At 42.3% G+C, this 21,403-nt stretch overlaps 1 protein-coding gene across 3 annotated transcripts in view; it reads left to right on the plus strand.

Moving 5' to 3' along the window:
• The first annotated feature begins 9,549 nt into the window (after positions 1 to 9,549).
• Positions 9,550 to 21,403, plus strand: part of FSD1L (fibronectin type III and SPRY domain containing 1 like) — a 63,828-nt gene continuing 51,974 nt past the window's right edge. For all 3 annotated transcript variants that reach the window (XM_084628664.1, XM_084628665.1, XM_084628666.1), the window contains exons 1-3: positions 9,550 to 9,671; positions 17,743 to 17,838; positions 18,880 to 19,011. In XM_084628664.1, coding sequence (XP_084484790.1) covers positions 9,657 to 9,671; positions 17,743 to 17,838; positions 18,880 to 19,011 — 243 coding nt within the window. In that variant the 5' untranslated portion in view covers positions 9,550 to 9,656. The remainder of the gene's footprint in view (positions 9,672 to 17,742; positions 17,839 to 18,879; positions 19,012 to 21,403) is intronic.

Consider the following 21,403-nt stretch of genomic DNA (forward strand, 5'->3'; position numbering starts at 1 on the left):
GAGCTTCTCGAGCTGACATAGCTACCGCCTTTCAGGCAGGTGGAGTTATTAAACCGACAGGACAGCTCTCTCCCATTGGCTTAGAGCAGTGGTTTTCAAACCATGGAATGGAAGGGACTGGGTCATGGCGACTCTGGTCAGCATTGCTGACCAGGCCATTAAAAGTCCCATCGGTGGTGCTGCCTGGCTAAGGCAGGCTAGTCCCTACATGTTCCGACACCGCACTGTGCCCAGGAAGCGGCCAGCAGCAGGTCCGGCTCCTAGGCAGGAGGGCTACGGGGTTCTGTGTGCTGCCCCGAGCACCAGCTGCACACTCCCATTGGCTGGGAACTGGCCAATGGGAGCTGGGGAGGGGGCGGTGCCTGCGGGTGAGAACCACGCAGAGTGACTTGCATACCTCCATCTAGGAGCTGGACCTGCTGCTGGCTGCTTCCGGGGTCCAGCGTGGTCTGTGGTGTCAGGACAGGCAGGAGGCCTGCCTCTGCACCCCCACTGCGCTATTGTCTGGGAGCCACCTGAGGTAAGCCTGTGCCCCAATCTCCTGCCCCATCCCTGAGCCCCCCCAAAGCCTGAGCCCCTTCATGCACCCCAAACCTCTTATCCCTGGCCCCACCCCAGAATCTGCACCCCCAGCCCAGAGCCCTGACTCCCTCCTGCACCACTGCCCCAGCTCAGAGCCCCCTCCCACACCCTGAACCCCTCATTCCCGGCCCCACCCCGCAGCCTTCACCCCCACATACCAACCCTTTGCCCCAGCCCTGAGCCCCTCCCATACCCCAAACCTCTCATCCCCATCTCCATTGGATTATAAGCATCAACAATTTTCTTCAACTGGATCACCAGAAAAAAAGTTTGAAAACTACTGGCTTACAGGATCTCCACTAGATACGCTACAATCTGTAAATTTGTAGTGTAAACCTGCCTTAAGTCTCCATAGAGACACGCCCTAAGTGTTCACACAAAGACTTACACGGAAAGAACAAGAGGTGTGGATTCAAGCAAGCCCTTTGGGGCAGGGGTTGTCTTTTGTTCTGTGTTTGTACAGCACCTAGCACAATGGGCTCCTGGTTCATGGTTAGGGCTCCTAGGCACTACAATAACACAATAATAAAACAGAAGTAATTAGTTCAGTGCAAGTTTGCAGATAAACCAGCTCTGAATTCTTTCACTTACTCACAGGTGGCTTCTGCTTAACCTGATTGCCACTCACCATAATGTGCAGCTGAGATATAGGGAAGCCCAGTCCTTCACTCTAGACCAGGAACAAGCCCCTAGACTCTGCATACAGAGGAGCAGCTACCTGTTCTAGCTTCCACAGGCTACTTCCCACCATGACCCCTTTGCCATCTCTCTCTCCGTCAGCTGCTCAACACCAGGCCTACCTACACCCTAGTTACACTCACATCCAGAAGCCCAACAGCTGGCTCTCCCATCCTCAGACTGAGGCAGGGAGCTTTTATGTCTTACTCTGGGTCCAGTCAGGGGCTCCTTCTCAGTACCACACCACCCTGAATGCCTCGTTTTGAACTTAAGGGGCTGATAACTCGTAGCAGTGGAACAGGCCTGGCTGTGCCTATAAAGGGCCCACATTCCCTGGTACAGTGGGGATTTCATATGAAATTAGAGAATGAAAAATATGTATTATGGAATACCCGACACCAAAAAGTTTGAAAACCATTTTCTTTGTCCGTGTCCCCTCTCATACTTTAGATTGATTATCCAAACCAGACTCTCTTATACGACAGAATTCTAAAGCAATATTGATCTTTCTTGTTTTCTTTCAGTGTCCACCTTTTTCAGAGATCTTATTTCATTCTATTCTCATTTGAAATCAGCTTCAATAGTTACTATGAAGTTTTTCAAATTGTTCCTGATGGTGAGAGAGAGCGCACTTTTGCAGAAAATGGAAATGCAGAGAGTTTTGATCCATATGCAGTGTATACTCCTTTAGCATGCCATCTCTGGCTCTTCTCGGAAGATCAGAGCAGAGCAGAGCTGTTGAAAGACTTTTTCTCCCCTAATCTTTTTTTTTTGGATTTCTAATTTGTCACTGTGAAAAAAAGAGAATAGGCACAATACTGGAAACATGACCTGGAAGTTTACCTGTCAAGTATTTATCTTTTAGATTTATGTCAGTAGTGGGCAACCTGCGGCCATCCCATGCAGCCCATCAGGGTATTCCGCTGGCAGGCTGCCAGACAGTTTGTTTACTTTTGCATGGCTGCCCACAGCTCCCAGTGGCCACGGTTTGCCATTACAGGCCAATGGGAGCTGTGGGAAGTGGCAGCCAGCACGTCCCTGCGGTCCGCGCTGCTTCCCACAGCTCTCATTGGCTGGGAATAGCGAACCGTGGCCACTGGGAGCTGCGGGTGGCCATGCAAATGTATACAAACTGTCTGATGGCCAGCCAGTGGAATACCTTGATGGGCCACATGCAGCCCGCGAGCCGCAGGTTGCCCACCACTGATTTATGTATATAACACCTATAAAAGGCTCTAAGCTCCCCATAAAGGTATACAGTTTAATCCTCACCTTGAGCATAATTTTGAAGTGGGAAGGCAAGGGCTGGATTATGACATTGTGAGGCCCTAAACTATGTCAAGTGTAAGTGGCCCCACACCATAAAAAGAAAGTATTTATTATTTTCACAAAAAGGACACTGAATATATAAACATGAAAGCTTTATATTTGTGTATATACAAAAGCGAAACTGTAAAAATAGAATAATAATCTTCATTTTCAGCAGCCCTCTCTGTAACAATGGCATCATGAGAGAAATAAATTTTAGACACATTCTTTGAACTAATTGCGCATGTAAGTAAAGTGGAAGTAAACAATACAATATAAAAAATAAAAATAATATAGGAAATAATACAATTTACTAGAATAGTTCTCAGGAAATTTTTCTTTTCTGTTGGGGCATCTAAATTGTGGAATTCCTTGTCTGAATACGCAATGACACTCTTGTATCCTCTATTGACATCTTCTATCCTCTGTCTAAGAGGCAATAGAGGATATAGGATGCAGATCACCCACAAGCTTAAAGCTCAACTATTACTTATATTGATATGAATTACACCCAGGCAATAAGCAAACCATCAGTAAATTGTATGCGGGTTGTATTGTTCCAACAAATTGATTTGTTTTGTTTTTATAGGAGGTTGTGCTTAAATACCTAATATTGATATTAAAATTAGTAGCAGAAAGTTTTTATTGAAACCAATAAAAATAATTGTATATTATAAATATTGAGATGTATATATCTATACAACAAATAATATTTTTATTCATATATATATGCCGAAAACCTGTGTTATTTTACCAGGATATTTCTGTGAAAGTTAGTGCTATTTTGTCTATGTTCTCACATGAAAACAAGAGAGGATATATAATTTTTTTTACACCATGAATAAGGAAAATTATCCTTCTTTGAATAAATGAAAAAACATTTGATTAATTTTGTTAGGGAAATACAAAGTGTATCCAGACTATATATAAAATATATTTACAAATATTTATTCTGATTTAATTTTCGCTACGAAACAATGAATTGTTGGGATTTTTCTTTTGCCATAATATAAAAATACAATGTATTATGCATATGATATGTAATTTATAAGTCTATATAAGAATTTTTACAGAGCATACTACCAATAATAAAATATTATCTTGTGCGCTCCAAACCCCCCGAGCAGAAAATCCCAGTCTTTTCTCTAGGCAGACATCTCTCTTCATGTTCTCTTCTCTATCCTCTGTCTCCCCCAAGACCACTAATAATCTCGAGTAAAAACCTCAGACAAACAGAGTGACAACAGGCTGTATGTGCGAAAGAGAAAGAAAGAATTTACCAGAAAAAAGACTGGTAATCTCGAGACAGGCATTGAGAAAGTGAGAAACACTAGCCTATATTCAAGCAAATATAATGAATATTATAAGCTTTAATAGCCTATAAATCACATATGCACATAGTTTCAAATAACTTGCTCACCAAGTACTCAAAATATTTTGATATATATGTATATCTTAGAATCAGAGAATTATAGAAGATTAGGATTGGAAGAGACCTCAGGAGGTCATCTAGTCCAACCACTTACTCAAAGCAGGACCAACCCCAGCTAAATCATCCCAGCCAGGGCTTTGTCTTCCTTCACTTCTCTCAAAACCCTCTATTTATCCCCTCGTCAGCACTCTCTGATATTTACTGTGAAGGTTCCCAAAACTGACGGAGGGGAGCCAACAAAAATGTATCCTCCTCAAGATCCACTCGACCCAAGTCCATGTGAAGCATGGATAGCGCATGACGCAGAAAGTGGCGTGCGCACTAAAATACACTATTGTCCGTATGTACAGGTCAAAAGGAGAAAGAACACGCTAACATACAAGTATGAGCTACGCAGGACGGCTTCACGACACTGCCATCTCTGACTTCACATTTTTCCCGATTTTATCAGCAGTGAGATTATTTATTTATTTAAATAAACTGTGAGGGCACGGTCATAATTTTACCAGTAGCAGCTGGCCAACAAAACACTGCCTTAGGAGACTGCTAACAGACTTACTTGTAGAAATACTAATTTTACAAGTGCAATTGTCGTTTTTTTTCCCTCAGCCCTGGCCTCCCGCCTGTCAATAATGAACAATTAGTGAAGGGTAAGGGTAGGGTAAGGGTATTTGTGTAGCCAGATGTGTATATTTTTGTCAGATTTGAATGAAAATGTCTATATTTAGAGAGAATCTTTTTTTTCCCATATCGCCTTTATCAACTGATCTTGATAAAATTTTTAATGGATTCTGTTTTTTCTGTTTTAGAGGCCCCTCCTATTGCGATGACCTAAGCTGTAGTTTAGTTAGCTTATACCTTAATCCGGCACTGGCGAAGGCACATGCATCTGATGGTTTGTGCTTGAATTTAGACAAAGCATTCAGACCCTGAGTCGGGGACTGATCAAAAGCCCAATGAAATCAATTACAAGACTCCCTTTGCCTTCAGTGGGCTTTGACCCAGGCCATTTGGACCCCAAACTGTCCCCCTTCCTGGGATTTGGTTTTACTGGTAACTCATAAAAAATAAGGCAATATAAACTTTAGCCTAAGGCTCCTGATTGAGCTTAGGTGTTGCCCTCCAGTGGCCTGCTGTTTGAACTCCTGGATTCCCTCTAGCTCCAGCAAAAAGCAGATTTGATTTTTAAACTCCACTGACTTTTATTATTTGGTTTTGCACTGTTTGGGAAAAAGACGGTTGATAACCCTTGTTATCAGTGATTATGGGCACAATGGATCTACAGATTCAGAGTAACCTTTAAGAAGTTGTGCACAGAAGTGTTAAGTACTGCATTTATTTTTAAACCCATAGTTGTATTATCAGTCTTCGTTCTAACTACAAGATACATAGCTTTATCATTCTTTAGCCTTCATAAAGATATAATGCGCATATACAGTTTAAAATACAAAGTCCCGTTCTAAAGGGCATCATAATTAAGGAGATGAAATACCTGAAGAACACATGGAATGAGAGAAAGCGGCATGTGCAGATCGCTCTGTAACAGTTACAATTATGATGTGTTTCTAAATCTGTTTCATGTTCCCACTAATAGGCTGTGTCCTCAGATGGTGTAAATTAGTGTAAAATGACTTCAGAAGATCTACTCTGATTTGTACCAGCTAAAGCCCTGGCCCGCTAGCTTCAAGAGAGTTCCAGGTTTTGGTCAAAATAGGGTTAATTTTTTTCTGTGTAGGAGTGACAGATTGGCTGACAGAATAGGAGGGTATGTAATACTGAACCAATCAACTGAACTAATCACTGTGCAATGGAACGTCAGTGATAACACCATTTCCTAACAGTGGCATGTGAACTTTTCTGTACAGCAGAGTAGATTGCAACCAGGAATGCAGAAAGTTCATATTTAAGAGAAAAGGGATTGTTGCCGCCTACATTATGAACTGACGCATAACATACAAACTATTTTATACGGTTATACTGTTTTACAGGATGAATGTCCACATTCTGCAGTAAAACAATCTGGGACACTTTGAATGAGCGTATTGTATCTTCACTGCTATTGTTGCAATAAAACAAATCAGGAGAGTGTAGTCAAAGGCACAGATTCTTTGGAACTCATCACTCGAAGTGTGGTGTGTTCAAACAGACTCCAGTTTAAAGATGTTCTTGCTCTCCTTTATATTTCAAATGAGGGTTACATTTTTTTAGGATTACAAAATAAATCAAGAGAAATTAAGTGGAAACAAATGGCTATGTAAACTGGTATGAGCCACCAGACTCTGCAATAAGAAAAAAAGCAAGAGTTGTCTCCAAGACCTTAGTGTTTCATTTTCATGTGCACAGGTTCTTTATCTTTAGGTTACATGAACATAAAGGGACTTATTTTCACAATGTTTGCAGCGTTGTTGTAGCCGTAAGTCCTAGCATATTTGGTGGGTGAGGTAATACCTTTTATTGGACCAACTTCTGTTGCTGACAGATACAAGCTATCGAGCTAAACAGAGCTCTTCTTTGGGTCTCTTTACTTATATGGTGACATGCACAATCACATGGCTAATCTCAATGCAAAATTACTGCTTTTGAATGGGCAACTAGTCAATTGTCTATTAGATTTGCTCAAACTAATATTCTTTTTTGCTCACACGGTCATGGTAATTATGTGCACAGTTGTGTGTGTGTGATTTGGGGGGAAAAACAAAACACAGACCCTCAGAATCATACAATAAAACAGTTCCAGCCCTTGAGAGGCAGCATAGCCTGTTACATGAGGCATGAGGCTGCAATCTAAGAACAGCCAGACTGGGTCAGACCAATGGTCCATTTAGCCCAGTATCCTGTCTTCAGACAATAGCCTCTGCTAGATGCTTCAGAGGGAGTGATCGGAACAGGGCAGTTTATTGGATTATCTGTCCCCTGTCATCCAGGCTCAGCTTCTGGCAGTCAGGGCTTTAGGGAAACCCAGAGTATGGGGCTCCAGCCTTGACTATCTTAGCTAATAGCTATTGATGGATCTATCTTTCATGAATTTATCTGATTCTTTTTTTAACCCAGTTATACTTTTGGACATCACAACATCCCCTGGCAATGAGTTCCACAGATTGACTGTGCACTGTATGAAGAAGTAGTTCCTTGTGTTTTTTTTAACCCTGTTGCCTATTAATTTCATTGGGTGACCCTTGGTTCTTGTGTTATGTGAATGGGTAAATAACACTTCCTTATTCGCTTTTTCCACACCAGTCATGATTTTATAGGCCTCTATCTTAACTCCTGCTAATGCCTCCTATTAGAGTATCAGAGTTGGAAGGGACCTCAGGAGATCATCTAGTCCAACCCCCTGCTCAAAGCAGGCACACTCCCCAATTTTTTTTTTGCCTCAGATCCCTAAATGGCCCCCTCAAGGATTGAACTCACAACCCTGGGTTTAGCAGGCCAAGGCTCAAACCACTGAGCTATCCCTCCCCCTCAGACATCAATTTTCCAAGCTGAATAGTCCCAGTCTTTTTAATCTCCCTTCATATAGAAGTGGTTCCATAGCCTTATCATTTTCAGATTTAGGAGACCTAAACTGTATTTCTGGCTCTGTTGCTTGGTCCTGTGTGACACTGGGCCAGTCATTTCACCTCTCTGTGCCCATTTCCCTTCTCACCCTTTGTCACATATTTATCATTGTAAGCTCTTTGAAGCAGGGCCTGTCTCTTGCTATGTGTTTTTACAGTGTCTAATACAATGGGGTCCTGATCTCACAAATCTTAAACAATACTAATAACAAAAGGGTGTGGAGTTCTACCTCACCAGAGAATTCATTTCCTCCTGTTACTAGGTATCTAGTTTTATAAAATTTCCTTTGAATGCCTGATTGACTCTCATGAAGGTAGGAAGTCCGTAACACTTTAGAAAAATCAATGATACTAAGGAAAAATGGGGGTTCATCCCTAAATAAATAAAGCAAACCGAGGCCAAAATTGGCTTAATAAATCCTGTTTACCTTTAAGTGGTGATGTTGTAGTAGTGAAGGTAGTCCTGGAGAGTTACCATAATGCGGTTTTCTTTTCTTTTACTTTGCAACCAGAGTTTATACTATTATCAATCAATTACATTACAATAATGCCAAAGCCCCAATCAAGAGTGATACGGTCAGATACTCTCAAATACTGTGAATGTTTTTATAGTTATATATTTGTAAAACGTCACTGATGTGAAGAGTTACCACACATTTCAAAAGCTGTATGACACTTTTTATTCTGTGGGTCAGAAGGCTCTGAAGTACTACAAAGCTTGTTTACAAGTATGGCAAACTAAATACATATTAGGTTTAGGGGGAAGATTCCTAATGTGTAAAGTTTGACTGCTGTATACAAGACAAAGCACCAAAGTGGGTGAAAACCTTAGAAAGTGGATACTTATCCTGAAACATTCAGAAATATGGTGATGTTCACAGGTGTACCCACAATTATCATTTCAAAAGCACTGGTAATGTGCTTGAGCCTCTGTCAGGCTCAGGGGCCCAAACTTTTCAAAAGTAATTAGTGATTTTTATGTGTCCAACTTGAGATGCCTTATAAGGGCCTGATTTTCAGAAAGTGCTGAGCACCTGCTCTCTAGAAATGAGGTCCCTTTGAGGCATCCCAGCCGGACATACAGAAATGGAGGCAATCCAAAATCCAGTGTTGCCAACTCTTCTGCTTTTATTGCTAGTCTTGAAATATTTGCTGCTTTTCTTAAAGACCCAGCTCCTGTAGGCATCTCAGTTTTCACTAAAATAAAATTACTTTTTTTTTTTAGCCCTCCTGGATGTGGAAAAAAAGCTTAAAGCCATGAGCCAAGTGTGCCCTACAGGCTCTGAAAGCAAGAGGAAAATAAAATAACTAAAAGTTTAAGATTTTTTTAAAAAATGTCATGATTTGGGGGGCCTGACTCATGATTTCTTTAACACCTTGGAGCTGCTGGCCAGTGAAAATCATTGGTCACTTGTCAACTCAGGCCAGAACAAAAATGGCTTCTGCCCCTGAGGGGGCGGCTATGGCGTGGATACAGACTCCACTGCTGGCCTTTGCCAGGTCAATACACCCTCCACTCCCCTGTGCCGTGGGAATAGCCCAGGCCTGGCTGGGCCTGAGTTTGGTTCCTGCACTGGGCAGAGCATGCGCGCCGGCTGGACGCGAACCGGCGACTCCGGGGCATGTGGGGAAGCCTCGTTCCTTTAGCGTGAGACGCCCGCAGGCCAACCCCCGCCCGAGCCGCCGGTGTGCAGCACGCCCACTACGCAGGCGCCAGGGCTGCAGCTCCTACCTCCATCTCTCTCGCCTTTCCCCTCCCGCCTCGAAGTAGACGTTCCTAGTCACGCAAGGGACCGAGGGAGGGGGGGGAAGGGCGGGGCGCCCTGTCAGACAGGCCCGGGAGGAGGCGGTGCCTGGTCGAGGCGGTGCATCTCTATTGGACGAGCAAGGAATGGGGCGGTGCGTCCTGCCCGGGAAAGGGCGGGCACGTTGGGCGGGGATGGAAGGGGTTTGTGGGGGACAGGACAGCGCAGGCGCAGAGGTGCCGGTCGACGCGCGCTGAGGGTGGGAGAGTCAAGCCTCTCTCCCGCAGACGACTTTCATTAGCGGGTGGGCTGAGCGATAGGGTGTCTTCCGCGCGCGCCTGCCGCAGCCTCGCTATGGATGCCCAGAAAGTGAGTGGGCGCGCGGGAGACTGGTGTGAGGGAGTGTCGCTGGGGGAGAGGGGGGGGCTGGCTCCCGCCCCTCGCGCGTCCCCCCTCCCCGCCCCTCGGGCGGTAACGGGCCGCGCCCACCCTCACGGGGGGGGGCCTCCCCGGCAGGTGTGAGGAGGTAGCGGGAATGGCTGCGGGGAGGCAGGTTGGGGTGACTCGCTCTTTGCCCGAGCCGTGGGGTGGGTCCGGGGGACGCGGCGGGGGTGGGGGGGGCTGTCAGAGGCTTTTGTTCAGCTTTGTTTTGCTGCAAGGCAAAGCTGAGTTGCCGCCGGGGGAAATTGCTGGGTATCGTCGGCGGGCTCGCTGAGCGTGGCGGGGCAGGGCTCGCTTGGGAGCTGCCTTCAGACGAGAGGGCAGCGTTAGGATGCCTGCAGCCGGCTGGGTCCCGTGGGACCTGTTGCTAGAGGCAGGGGGGATGCTGAGGTGGAGTGTAGCTGCCCACTAAACGTAGCTTCCATTAAGTGCGTCTAATCTTCATGTGAGAGGGAACCCATCCTTCTGTCTGTGCGCTCTCCATCTCTCTCTCTCTCCTTTGCCGTTTATTCTAACTTTTGTAGCTTTGGAGGAGGCTTTTTCACAGGGAGGTTGTATGAAAACTGTGTAGTATAGCTGAGAAGAAACTCCCTTGCGACGTACAGGGGAGGAGAGCGGAGCAGCATAGGTGCGCAACAGTTCCTGGGAAGTAGCAGGTTTCCCTAAGGGATTTGCCTGTACTAGTGAGAAAATAGGACAGTGTTTCAGCAGTGGAAGAAAAATTCTTATCAGTAATTTGGTATACTGCAAAATGATCAAGTGTAAGAGAGAGCTACTAGGAAAAAATGCTGGGAAAATAGATGGAAAGCGTTCTGCAATATTGGTCTGATCCCTCCTACGAGAGGGATGTAAAGGGGTTGTAAACCAACAAATGTAAATCTTGAGCTAAACAAAAGACTTAGTATCCTGCTTGTTGGGATGCTAATGGTATGTTATAAAACACCAGTCTGGAATAGATCTCTCTTATTGTGCATTTTGGCCACCAGTAATTAGATTGTTGACATAGGTGAATCCCTCTGTTTACTGTTAATGTGAAACTGCATTGAAGGGGACAAATTAATTATATTTCTTGTATGTTTTTAAAATGTGGCTGTTGGCCCACGTTCCCTTCTGTCTCCTTCCTTGCCTGTCCCCCACCCAATCAAATTATTGACCTGCAGAAAAGTGGTTGGGTTAGGAGACTGCGCCAACAGGAAAAAGTTAGCATCGGCTCTGCAAGTAATCTTGACCCAACTTTGTGGGTCCCTGGCCAGGTATCAGGAAGGATTTTTCCCTGCCTCCTCCTTTAGGATCTCACCTAACTACTGGCAGTAGCCCAGAAACACTGGAACTATTGTTAGCTATGAGTTGTACCTTGATTTTTTGGGGGCTTGAAAAACTTCACACACCTATTGTCTGGATGACTAAGCTTACTACTTTGAAATATGCAGATGAGAAATGCTACCACATAACTGGTTGTTAAGCCAGCTCTGTGGTAGACTCTTGTCGGGGTGCTCTCACGGGGGCCTTTCGGTTGAAGAGGTAAGGGGGTGAACTTCTGTAAGTCTTCCTCATTAAATGTTGTATAAAATTGAACCTCCATCCACCTTTAGTTGCTGGAAGAGAAAAGGAATTATTCTCTTCTCCCCTCCCCCAAGTGGTGGGAGTAGGGGAGAGGGCCTCTGCTATTCTACTGATTCTCCCAGTCTTAAGTAGTGGCTTCTGCTTTACCCTTTTCTGGAGCCTTTTTATTTTGGGTGGTCCTCTCCAGTGCCTGTCTCTGCTAGTCAGAGCTTTTCCAAACAGTAGCATTCACATGATTTCTAAGTTTCACTGCTGCCCCATGGGGTTCTGCATAGTATCCTTGAAACTGACCATAGGTGGTATTAATCTCCCTTCCGTGCTGCTTGGAGAAGCTATGAACAGTAGCAGAAATATTACAGCTATCTTCAGACTTAAAGAGGGCAGTAGCTTGGTTTATGCTTCGTTCACATTTGGAAAGTTACCTTTGAAATCGTAATGTCTTGAAACCTCATTCTTAAATGAAAGGTTTTGCAGAGGCTCAGACTCAGAGCTAGACCCATACTTGCTAGGGCCAAATGAATAACCTTATGTATATTTCATTAATATTTGAGGTGTTCAGTTGCTATGTGAGTGCCATAGAAATGCATATAAATCAAGTGTCATTTAGGAAGGGACATCTTGTGTATCTGTAAACTTACAAAAAATCTTGTCATGTCTATTACTGTATATTTGTAGTGTAGTATGACAGACTTGCTTGTGAAACTTTAGATACACAAAATGTATTGTCTTTTTGTTAATCCCATCTAATGGAATCCGCTTTACGAGTCCTCTCTCTCTCCAGAGTGCTCTGTTCAATGCTATGTCCTCTAGTCTATTACACCACATTCTAATGTCTTCTTTTATGATATTCCACTGTGATGCTTTGGAGTTTCACCTAGACCAGTAAAGTGTCGCCTACAACCTTACCTGCTTCTGTACTGTGCAACTTTGACTCAGAGGCCTGACACCAGCCACCTGTATACAGCACAGTGACCTCACTCTGGCTTCCACCAGCCTGGTTACTCCATGCAGGGTGATACTAACTGCCCCTATGGTCCTGTGTCTACCTAAAACTGTCTCCCATGCAGTGCTCAGCCTTTCTCTAAAGGACCAGCAAATTTGATAAGGTTTTATGAGTGCTACAATGAGAAGACCATACACAGCATCAGCCTGTTAGTTTGACTGTGGATTTTACTCTTTCAGTTTAAAACGCTCCACTGAGATTCCTTATTAACAAAGGGCAGATACTTAAATGATACCAAACAGAAGGAATTGGGATAGAAAAGGTTCCAAATAAACAAAAGTGAAAATATGTTTGTGATAAATGGGGGGGGGGGGAGGGTAGCTCCCTTTTGTGGACACTCAGTTGGCTATGGAATCCCTCTTGGTGGTGGTTCTCTGCTTCCTTTACCTGTAAAGGGTTAACAAGCCCACAAGTAAAAGGAAAGGAGTGGGCACCTGACCAAAAGAACCAATGGGAGGGCTAGAACTTTTTTGTCCCCCCCCCCCCCCCCCCCCCGCATTTTAAAAACAACCCACAACCTTCCCTTTGTCTAGGTGTTGTGATTCTCTGGGGCGAAAAAGGGAACAGGGAGCAGTTATGCAGTGAGAAGCTTAAGCCAGATATGAAAAACCATCAGATAATACCTAGAGATTGCTTATCTGAAACCCCAGATATGTAAGTAAACTAGGGAATGTCTAGAAAAACACGATTAGGTTTATTTATTTGTTTTAGTATTGGCTTGTGGACTCCTCTGTGCTAACCCCAAATACTTTTTGTTTTGCTTTTAACCTTTAAGCTGGACCTCAAGAAGGTTATTCTTGAGGTTTAAATTTTGTAAGTGGGTTTTTTTTTAAATCTAGCAAAAGCCTAAGTTCCAGATGTGTTTTTTTTTTGTTGTTTTTAATAAAATTTACCTTTTTTAAGAACAGGATTGGATTTTTGGTGTCCTAAGATGTTTGTGCATATGTTCTTAAATTAGCTGGTGGCAACAGCTGATTTCCTTTATTTTTCTTTCTCCGCTCTTCCCCGGAGGCGGATGAAAGGGCTTGAGGGTACCTCACAGGAAGGAATTCCGAAGTGTGCCTTTCTGATTTCAAAGGATGTGTGTGTTTTGCATTTGGGTGGTGGCAGCGTCTATGTATCCAAGGTCAGAGAAACTGTAACCTTGGGAGTTTAATACAAGCCTGGAGTAGCCAGTATTAATTTTTAGAATCCTTGCAGGTCCCCACCTTCTGCACTCAAAGTGCCAGAGTGGGGAATCAGCTTTGACAGTGCTTCTAATGCTAAAAGCCAATTTAACAAGCTGGAATCTTTGATTTTTTTCACCATAGTCCATTTTAACAAGTCTTCTAGCAGGGCTGGCTAGGATCCAACTCTGATCTCAAAGTGCTTGATATCTTTGTTTCTTCAGGTGAAGAATGCCAAAATGGCTTGTTTTCTCCATTCATATTCTCAAGGTTCATCCTTGTTTCCAGGGGGCTCAGCTTGCTGTGTCCACCAGAGAGCTGAAGCCATGTGTTTCTGTTTGTTTTGTTGTCTCCTCCTCTTTGATGGCTTTGTTTACATTTTATGTAAATGTACTTCATTGCCTCTCCTTGATCAATTTACATTGGAGACGATACAAGCCAGTGGAGCCACGTTCCTTGGTCTAACACAGGGGGCCTTAAGCCCTACCACATTTTAAAAACATTTCCAGCACATTTATAGTTTTTATATTAACAATACATAATCTCACAAGAATACTAATCGGTGAGTTGCTAGTTTTTCAATGATATATTACAAGACATCCTTTAAATCAATATAATAAGTATGTGGGGTGCACTGAGCTGATTGGGTCAGCTGAGACTCACTGCTACATATCAGAAAGCCCAATGCCATCTTCTCATGAGGGTAGGTTACAGTTTTGCCAATCGCTTCTTGGGTTGGCCTCTTTTTCCTTCTATCTTGATGAGTTGATCTTACCCACATAGTTGTCAGGACTGTGCTTTACACAACCAAACCATTTGAGCCTGCACTCCCTCAATACAAAATGTATCCAATCACATCATGTAACTCATGGGCATTAATGTGCTATTCAGAGGCACTAAATCTAATTCTTAAATTACACTGTAATTAATTTGCTATGAACAGATTGTTAGCATACAATACTAACACATCTAAACCTTATCTTAGGACTTCAGTGACTCCATGAACATGTACTAATTGGGGTACTAAGCCTACTAGCCAGAAGGAAGTACAAAAATGAACGGGCTCACCAATGACATCCAGGACAATGCCTGATAAACACAATGCTTACCTTCTGTGCAATGTTGTTTGAATCCCCTTCTGTGGGGAATTAGCCAAGGGGCTTCCCTGCAACTTGCTTGTTAGGCCATTCTCCGATGGGATGTAAGCCTCTACTTTTGCTTATAGCCAGGTCTACATTAGAAACTTGCATTGGTATAACTATGTTGCCCAGGGCTGTGAAAAATCCATACCCCTGAGCGACACAGTTAAACCAACCTAACCCCTGATGTAGACAGTGCTAATTCTCTCATCAGCATAGCTACTGCCTCTGGGGGAGGTGGACTAACTGTGTCAATGGGTGAAGCCCTCCTGTTGGCATACTAGATCTTCACTGAAGATCTTCAACTGTGCCACAGCAACCTTTTAAGTATAGATTGGTCCTCTGTTTTCCTACAATTCATCTTAATGAAATTATGGACAGCAGAAGAGAGGCTGGAGCTGCCAGCCTTCGGAGATGAGCTGCAGTCTGCTTCATCTTGCATTTTACTATTCATTTGGACGATTATTTGCAAACAAAATACTAGCTGCTGACTTCTAGCTCTTTTTTATTTGAAATTGATGGCTTGGGCCCCAACACCTGCCAAGGAAAGCTACTCACTCCATTAGTGGATTTTTCAGCCTTTACCTTTTTTCACCAATATGAGGAAAAATATATGGTTAGGATTAAAGTTAGCTGAACTTCATGGTATTCCTTCCTGCTTGATGAAACTGAAACTGTAGCCTTGAAAGTTTTATGTACTATTTCTAATAGTCTTGCCGATCCTTGTTTCTCCTCCTGTTCCCTCTCCCCCCATTAGTCCTAACTCTAGGATCATTGGCACAATCTTGTTTATGTTGAGACAACTGTTAGCAAGTAGAAAATGGGAGTGATACATTGTTTGTATTTTAGGAGTGGCTGTGCAAAGGACTTTATTTGAATGTTACCTAGATAGACCTTTGCCTTCAGGTAAATTCAGACTTTATTGTACATGGCTATAAAATGTTTTTCAAACGGCAGAACCAACGGGATCTCATAAATCCAAGTCAAGAGGATTGGGAGTTTTCTGACTCATCCATACTGATGGTTATGCTTATAGGATCTAAGGCTTAGCTGTGGGCTTGTCTGACACAAGCATAATTGCTCCTGGTCAGTAGTGAACCAGAAAGCAGTTGGTAGGATTAGACTGTCTGAGCGAATAACTTAAAAACAACTTTGTCCATAATACTCCTATATAATATTTTAATCAATGGGAAACCTTCTATTCTAAACCAAGTGGTGGAAACATTCATAACAGTAATTTGAGGGAAGTAATGGATCCTGGTACACATCACCATAGCAATTTGACTGTCCTTATTGAAGAGTAATAAAAATTGGAAAGATTTGTCAACTGTATGCAGTTGCACACAATTAACCAGAATAGTATTGCATGACTACCTCATGCCAACTCTTGATAGGTGTAAAGGTAAACTTACCTTCCAATTTCAAGTTTGGAATCTTTTCCTAAGGGCCTTCTGGCAGGAAGCAGGGACTGTAGATAGCTTGCTGATTTTTTTTCCACTGAAACACTGATCAGTGATGTATCTCATTAAAATCCTTAGACTGCAGGTAGGTGGATACTAGTATAATTCAGTTCTTAGTGTTCTCCATAGCTTACCTTTCAATATTCTATTGAACTGGATGTTGGCATACCCTCTAGAGATAGTGGACAGCATCCCACCAGTTTTAGTTACCTGAGTGCTATACCACAAGGTTGATCAGCTGACTTGTTTCTAGGCAGTTACCCAGTTCCAAGTTTTTTTTTTTAAATATTTCTGAGCAACTGGAGAATCATACACACACTTTATTTGTGAGATCAGAAATAATAAATTTTCCTGTGATGAATTTATAGAATGAATTAAGGATGGGACTAGGAAGAAATGTTAGTTTAAACACAGTTGCTTATATACCAACTTCTGTTAACAGCCAAGCCAAAAACACTGAAGTTTTAGCCACGCTTTATACAAATTACATGATCAAATGTGTAAAGGAGTAGAAAAGACTTCTTAAAATAAGGAAAAAGCCATATACCTTGGTGGAACACCTCTTAGATAGCGTTTCTCAATGCGGCAATCGTGGCTGCATGCTGCTACTAGGGGCTTTTTGTGTGTCCCCAGCCTCTCCTGGGTGGTAATATGGGAGGGCGGGGGGATAAAGCAACGGCCCCTCCTAGGGCTGCCCGTAGGGGTTGGGTCCTGTCCCCCTCTGGGGCCACAAATGTTGGAAGAGCAGGCAGGCGGCAGGGCTCGGGTTTCAGATTTGGGGTGGCCAGGCAGTAGACTCCAGCTGTGTGGTGGCGGGCTTCATCCCCTAGCCCCAGGCTCGCCCCCAGCCATTGCTCAGGGCTCCAGTCCCTGGACTCACCGCCACATAATCCCTGACCCTGAGCTGCCTCCCTTCCCACCTCCACATCCAGGGCTTAATTTGTCCCCCAGCTTGCCAGGGCTGAGTAAGTCTGTTGTGAAAAATATTTGTATGTCTGTTAATATCACTTTTCGCTGCCTCCTTGCTAGCTAGCAAGTCTGCTGAAGTGATGGTAACAAAATACAAATATCTGTTTTCACACAGACAGACTTGCTAGTCTTAAAAAAAAAAAAGCAACCACATAAAGCAAAAGAAACAACAAAAAGGGACAAGAATATGCAAAACACATTATTTGTTTCTATTCTGTTGAGGTCTAGTAAAGAACAGAGAAAATTGTACATCATTTTTATTTGAGTCTGCAAAAAACCTACATAAATATGCACATATATGTCCAAATTAACTTGAGGGGAGGAAAAAAATTACAATGAAGTATTTTAGGAAAAATTTGCAGAGCGGCTACCAGCAATAGTTGGTGGCCACACGCTGAGGGCACCAAAAAATTTCTTGTGAGAACCCCTGTCTTAGATCTCACATCTTTGACTGTTTTGGGCCTTCCTGGCTTTAACAAAACGTTGTCGTTTTGAAACAAAACTCTAATTTCACATTAGGACTTGAATCCATGTTTGTATTTGGTGTTGCAGTGGGAAGTGGTGATAGGCAGACAAGGTTTTCATTCAGTAATAAACATTCTTTGGGGTAGCAAACTATTTAAAATTGCTCACAAGATGAATTATATATAATCCTTTTACAAATATTGAATTCGCTTTTGAATTTCTTTGTAATCCCAGGAAGCTCTACAAAGGATTATCTCTACTCTGGCGAACAAAAATGATGAAATCCAGAACTTTATCGACACACTGAGCCATACGTTAAAAGGTGTTCAGGTACATGTGTTAATATCGGCAAATCATTATATTTGCAAATGTGATGAAGTTGAGGGGTGGGAGGTCAGTCAGACTTGGATTATTGATGCTCACTTAAAAATATTCTTGGTGTCTAAAGAGCTGCTATTGACAATTCTTAAAACCAAAAAGGAAAGCTGTTGTGGTGGTTTTTCTGTTTATGGGTGATTTTACTGAAAGTAAAATGCAAGTATAAATTTCAATTCTGAAACTGAAAAATCCCTGTTTTTGTGAAATGCTGAGACTGGACTCAACTATAGGGAAGAGTCTAAATGATTTTGAAACTTCTGCCACCTTGTGTGAAGTGGTAGTTGTGTGTGAACTTTTTTCCTAGTTAAATCCAGATCACATTCTTCTGAAAAGTCAATATTCATGTGGCATGTTGAGATTTCTTTGGTCTGAGCATCAGCACTTGTCTTGCTTTTCAGGTTAGTGCTTTTAAATCAGTAAATTGGAAGATAACAGACTGTCAGACTTGTGTTGTATCTTTACCCCTTCTCTCAGTCTAAAACAAGGATTAATTTTTTTCTAATTTATCTACTGCCTGATGCTTATACCTCTGTGCTCTTTGCTCAGCATTGGTATGTCTGTAACACTGTAAATCTAAAAGCAAGTTTCTTAAGTAGTGGCAAATAAAACCAATTGCTGCTCATAGAACTAGGTAATTACATTTGTGTGTGAGAACTACTAGTTTTTTGTGTGTGAGAGCTTGAGACTCATGACAATGAGAGGTTTGTGCTATTGGATAACTAATGTTTACACATACCTGTGTGCTGTGCAGGATTCTGTTTGTAGCATTGCTGACATAACCAACTGGTGGCCTGTAATATTCTAAATTCTCTAATCTGCTTAAGAGAGGCCTACCATACAAATTGCATCATGACTAGCAAATTTTTATGAGATGGGGTAGCATGACAACATGCAGAGTAATCATTGCAAATTGTAGTTGGGGGGCAGGGGCACTCTAGAAGACTGCATCACTATTCTTGCACAACTGAAACACAGTTACGATTCTCTTCTCAGGCTAATTCTTCTAATGTAATTGCTGAGCTGGATGAGGAATTTGATGGTCTGTATTCTATACTGGATGAGATGAAGGAAAGTATGACCAACAGTATTAAGCAAGAACAAGCTCATAAATCTCAAGAGCTACAGGTAATTACATACATCTGAAAGTTTTTGAAGTACTAAGGATGTAATTCTTGACTAAAACTAGCTAATTTGTCAACGCAAAATGATTTTTGCAGCAAGTATTTATAACAAATGTTTACTCCTAGCTAAGGTGTGTGTTCTATCTTAATTACTTACATGGCTTTCATTGCATAAGTCCCTCAAATTTTTAAATATATTTAACTCACATGGATTTTGAGTATAAGGAAGTGCTGTTCCCCCATTTTACTGATGGAACAGAGAAGCTAAGTGACATGCTGAGGGCCACACAGGCAGATTGTAACAGACCTAGGAATTGAATCCAGGTCTCAAGTCCTAGGCTAGCACCTACTTACTGATCCATACTTCCTCCTCCTTGCTCTTTACACATAAGGAGTTATCTGTCCTCCACTGGAAAAGTATGAGGTACTTGTTGCTACACAGTTCCCAATACTTATGTTTTTCTGAAGTGTTGGATATAAGAACAGGTATTCTACAGTTAAACCCTGTGTAGGGGACTATCTTTGGGAGTGGGAGTGTGATGACATATAAACAAAACAACTGACTTTCTGAACTGGACATCAACTTTGTATCCATGACAAACTATTGGAGAAAATAAAGTGTAGCTTTTGGAAAAATAAACATTGCCATATGTTGCAAGGGACTGTGAATCTTATCTTTTTAATTGCTGTTCCTCTAGTTAAAAAAACAAACAAAAAAAAAAAAAACACAAACCACTAGGAGTAAGGGGAGCATATCCTTTCAGAGCAGGAGGGTGAAGAGAAAAGGTAGACAGACATTTTCACAATAAAGGAAAATAAGAATACCATTCCATCCACATTGGAGTCCTCCTTAAAGCAAATTCAATATTAAACACAATAAGGTTTTTTAAGTCCTAGACAGTTTCTCAGAACAAATTTCCATGGCTCCTTTAGGGGCCTGTTCACTAGTAATATCCATACTCAAAGGCTTGGCAGCTAAACTTGGATTAAATTTCACAAAACAGTTTCCAGAGTACACAGGAAAGAGACATTTTCTGGCTTTATTCTTTAGCACCCCTATGAAATAATAGGGCTGAAAGACCGTTGCGGTCGTTTGCATCTCAATACCCACATCAGCCGCTCAACTTTTGTTCCAGAATTCCTGCAAATAGACTCTGACTAAGGCACTTGATGTGCTTTCTTGTCTTTACTCATTATACTCTTCTAGCTCCCTCATAGCAGTGCTGGTGTTGGAGCTCTGGGACCAAGCCAAGAGGTTTTAACATACAGGTTTTTCCTATATCCTTCTTAAGCAAGAACTGTAAATTTTATACCAAATAGAAGAGCTAGTATTGTCATTTTAGATTTTTTTAGTCTTAAAATAAGTTTAGTTACTGAAGTTCCAGTCAAGAGCCTAATTACATTTATGTAGTGTTTGACTGAGAACAAAGGGTTTTGAAACTGGCCTGGCTGATATTCTTTAGAAAGAGGCAAGTTCTGTATTCTGCAAACTTTTTAGCTTGCTACTCGAGGCTTTTAAGGTCAGAGGCTAACATTTACCCACTGTACAGCATGAGCAGATCTGCTTGGCACTTAACTCTGCCAGAGACTTCCTATAGAACCTTAGGCAAGTCACTTTTCTGTGCCTCAGATTCCTGTCTTAAAAAATGGGGATAATCCTTGTTACTTCACATGTGTGGGTGAAATCACTAATGTTTTTAAGGTGTTCAATATTTTAATGGTTGGGGTGGGGTAGCTGTGGAAGCAAACAGCATGTATACCTAATAGGAGTTCTGGTATTTAATTAGACCAGTGCTTTATTTAGACATGTATCACGTCTGATAGTGGCCAGTACCAGTTGCCTCAAAGGAAGGTGCAAGAAATCCCTAACTGGGCTGTCATTGCTCAGATCATGATCTGAAGCAGGAGGGTTTAAATCCACAGTTATGATCATACCATATAGAAAACTTAATTTAAGGAACTTAATTTCATGACCTAACAGAGGGCTTGACATTCTGAAAGCTTGTCTGTCAGTGTCGTACAGTTGAACCAACAACTGTTACCTGAAACCTATGTATTGTATGACTGCACTGCCACTTCTTGAAATCCGAAGGAAAAAAGAGGGCCCGTGGAATGTTACTGGTGACTGAATACTTGCAGGTTTTGTCAGCTTGCCTTTCAGGGAAGGTTGTTATAGCTACCAGCCCTGGAAATGTTTATTTTCTTAATCTTCAAATTTGATCACCTTCAATGTCTCATGATTCAAGGAATTCCATGGTACTCTTTTGGAGGGGGATGGAGAGGAATTGTGTTTCAGAATAGAACTGCACTTTATGAATCTCCAAAGGCCTACTAAAAGCAGATAAAGGATAATATTGACTATTCTAGATGTACCTTAATTGATAAATCAAATTTTT

The sequence above is a fragment of the Lepidochelys olivacea genome, assembly GCF_965140295.1.
Source record: "Lepidochelys olivacea isolate rLepOli2 genome assembly, chromosome: 5".
Lineage (NCBI taxonomy): Eukaryota > Metazoa > Chordata > Testudines > Cheloniidae > Lepidochelys > Lepidochelys olivacea.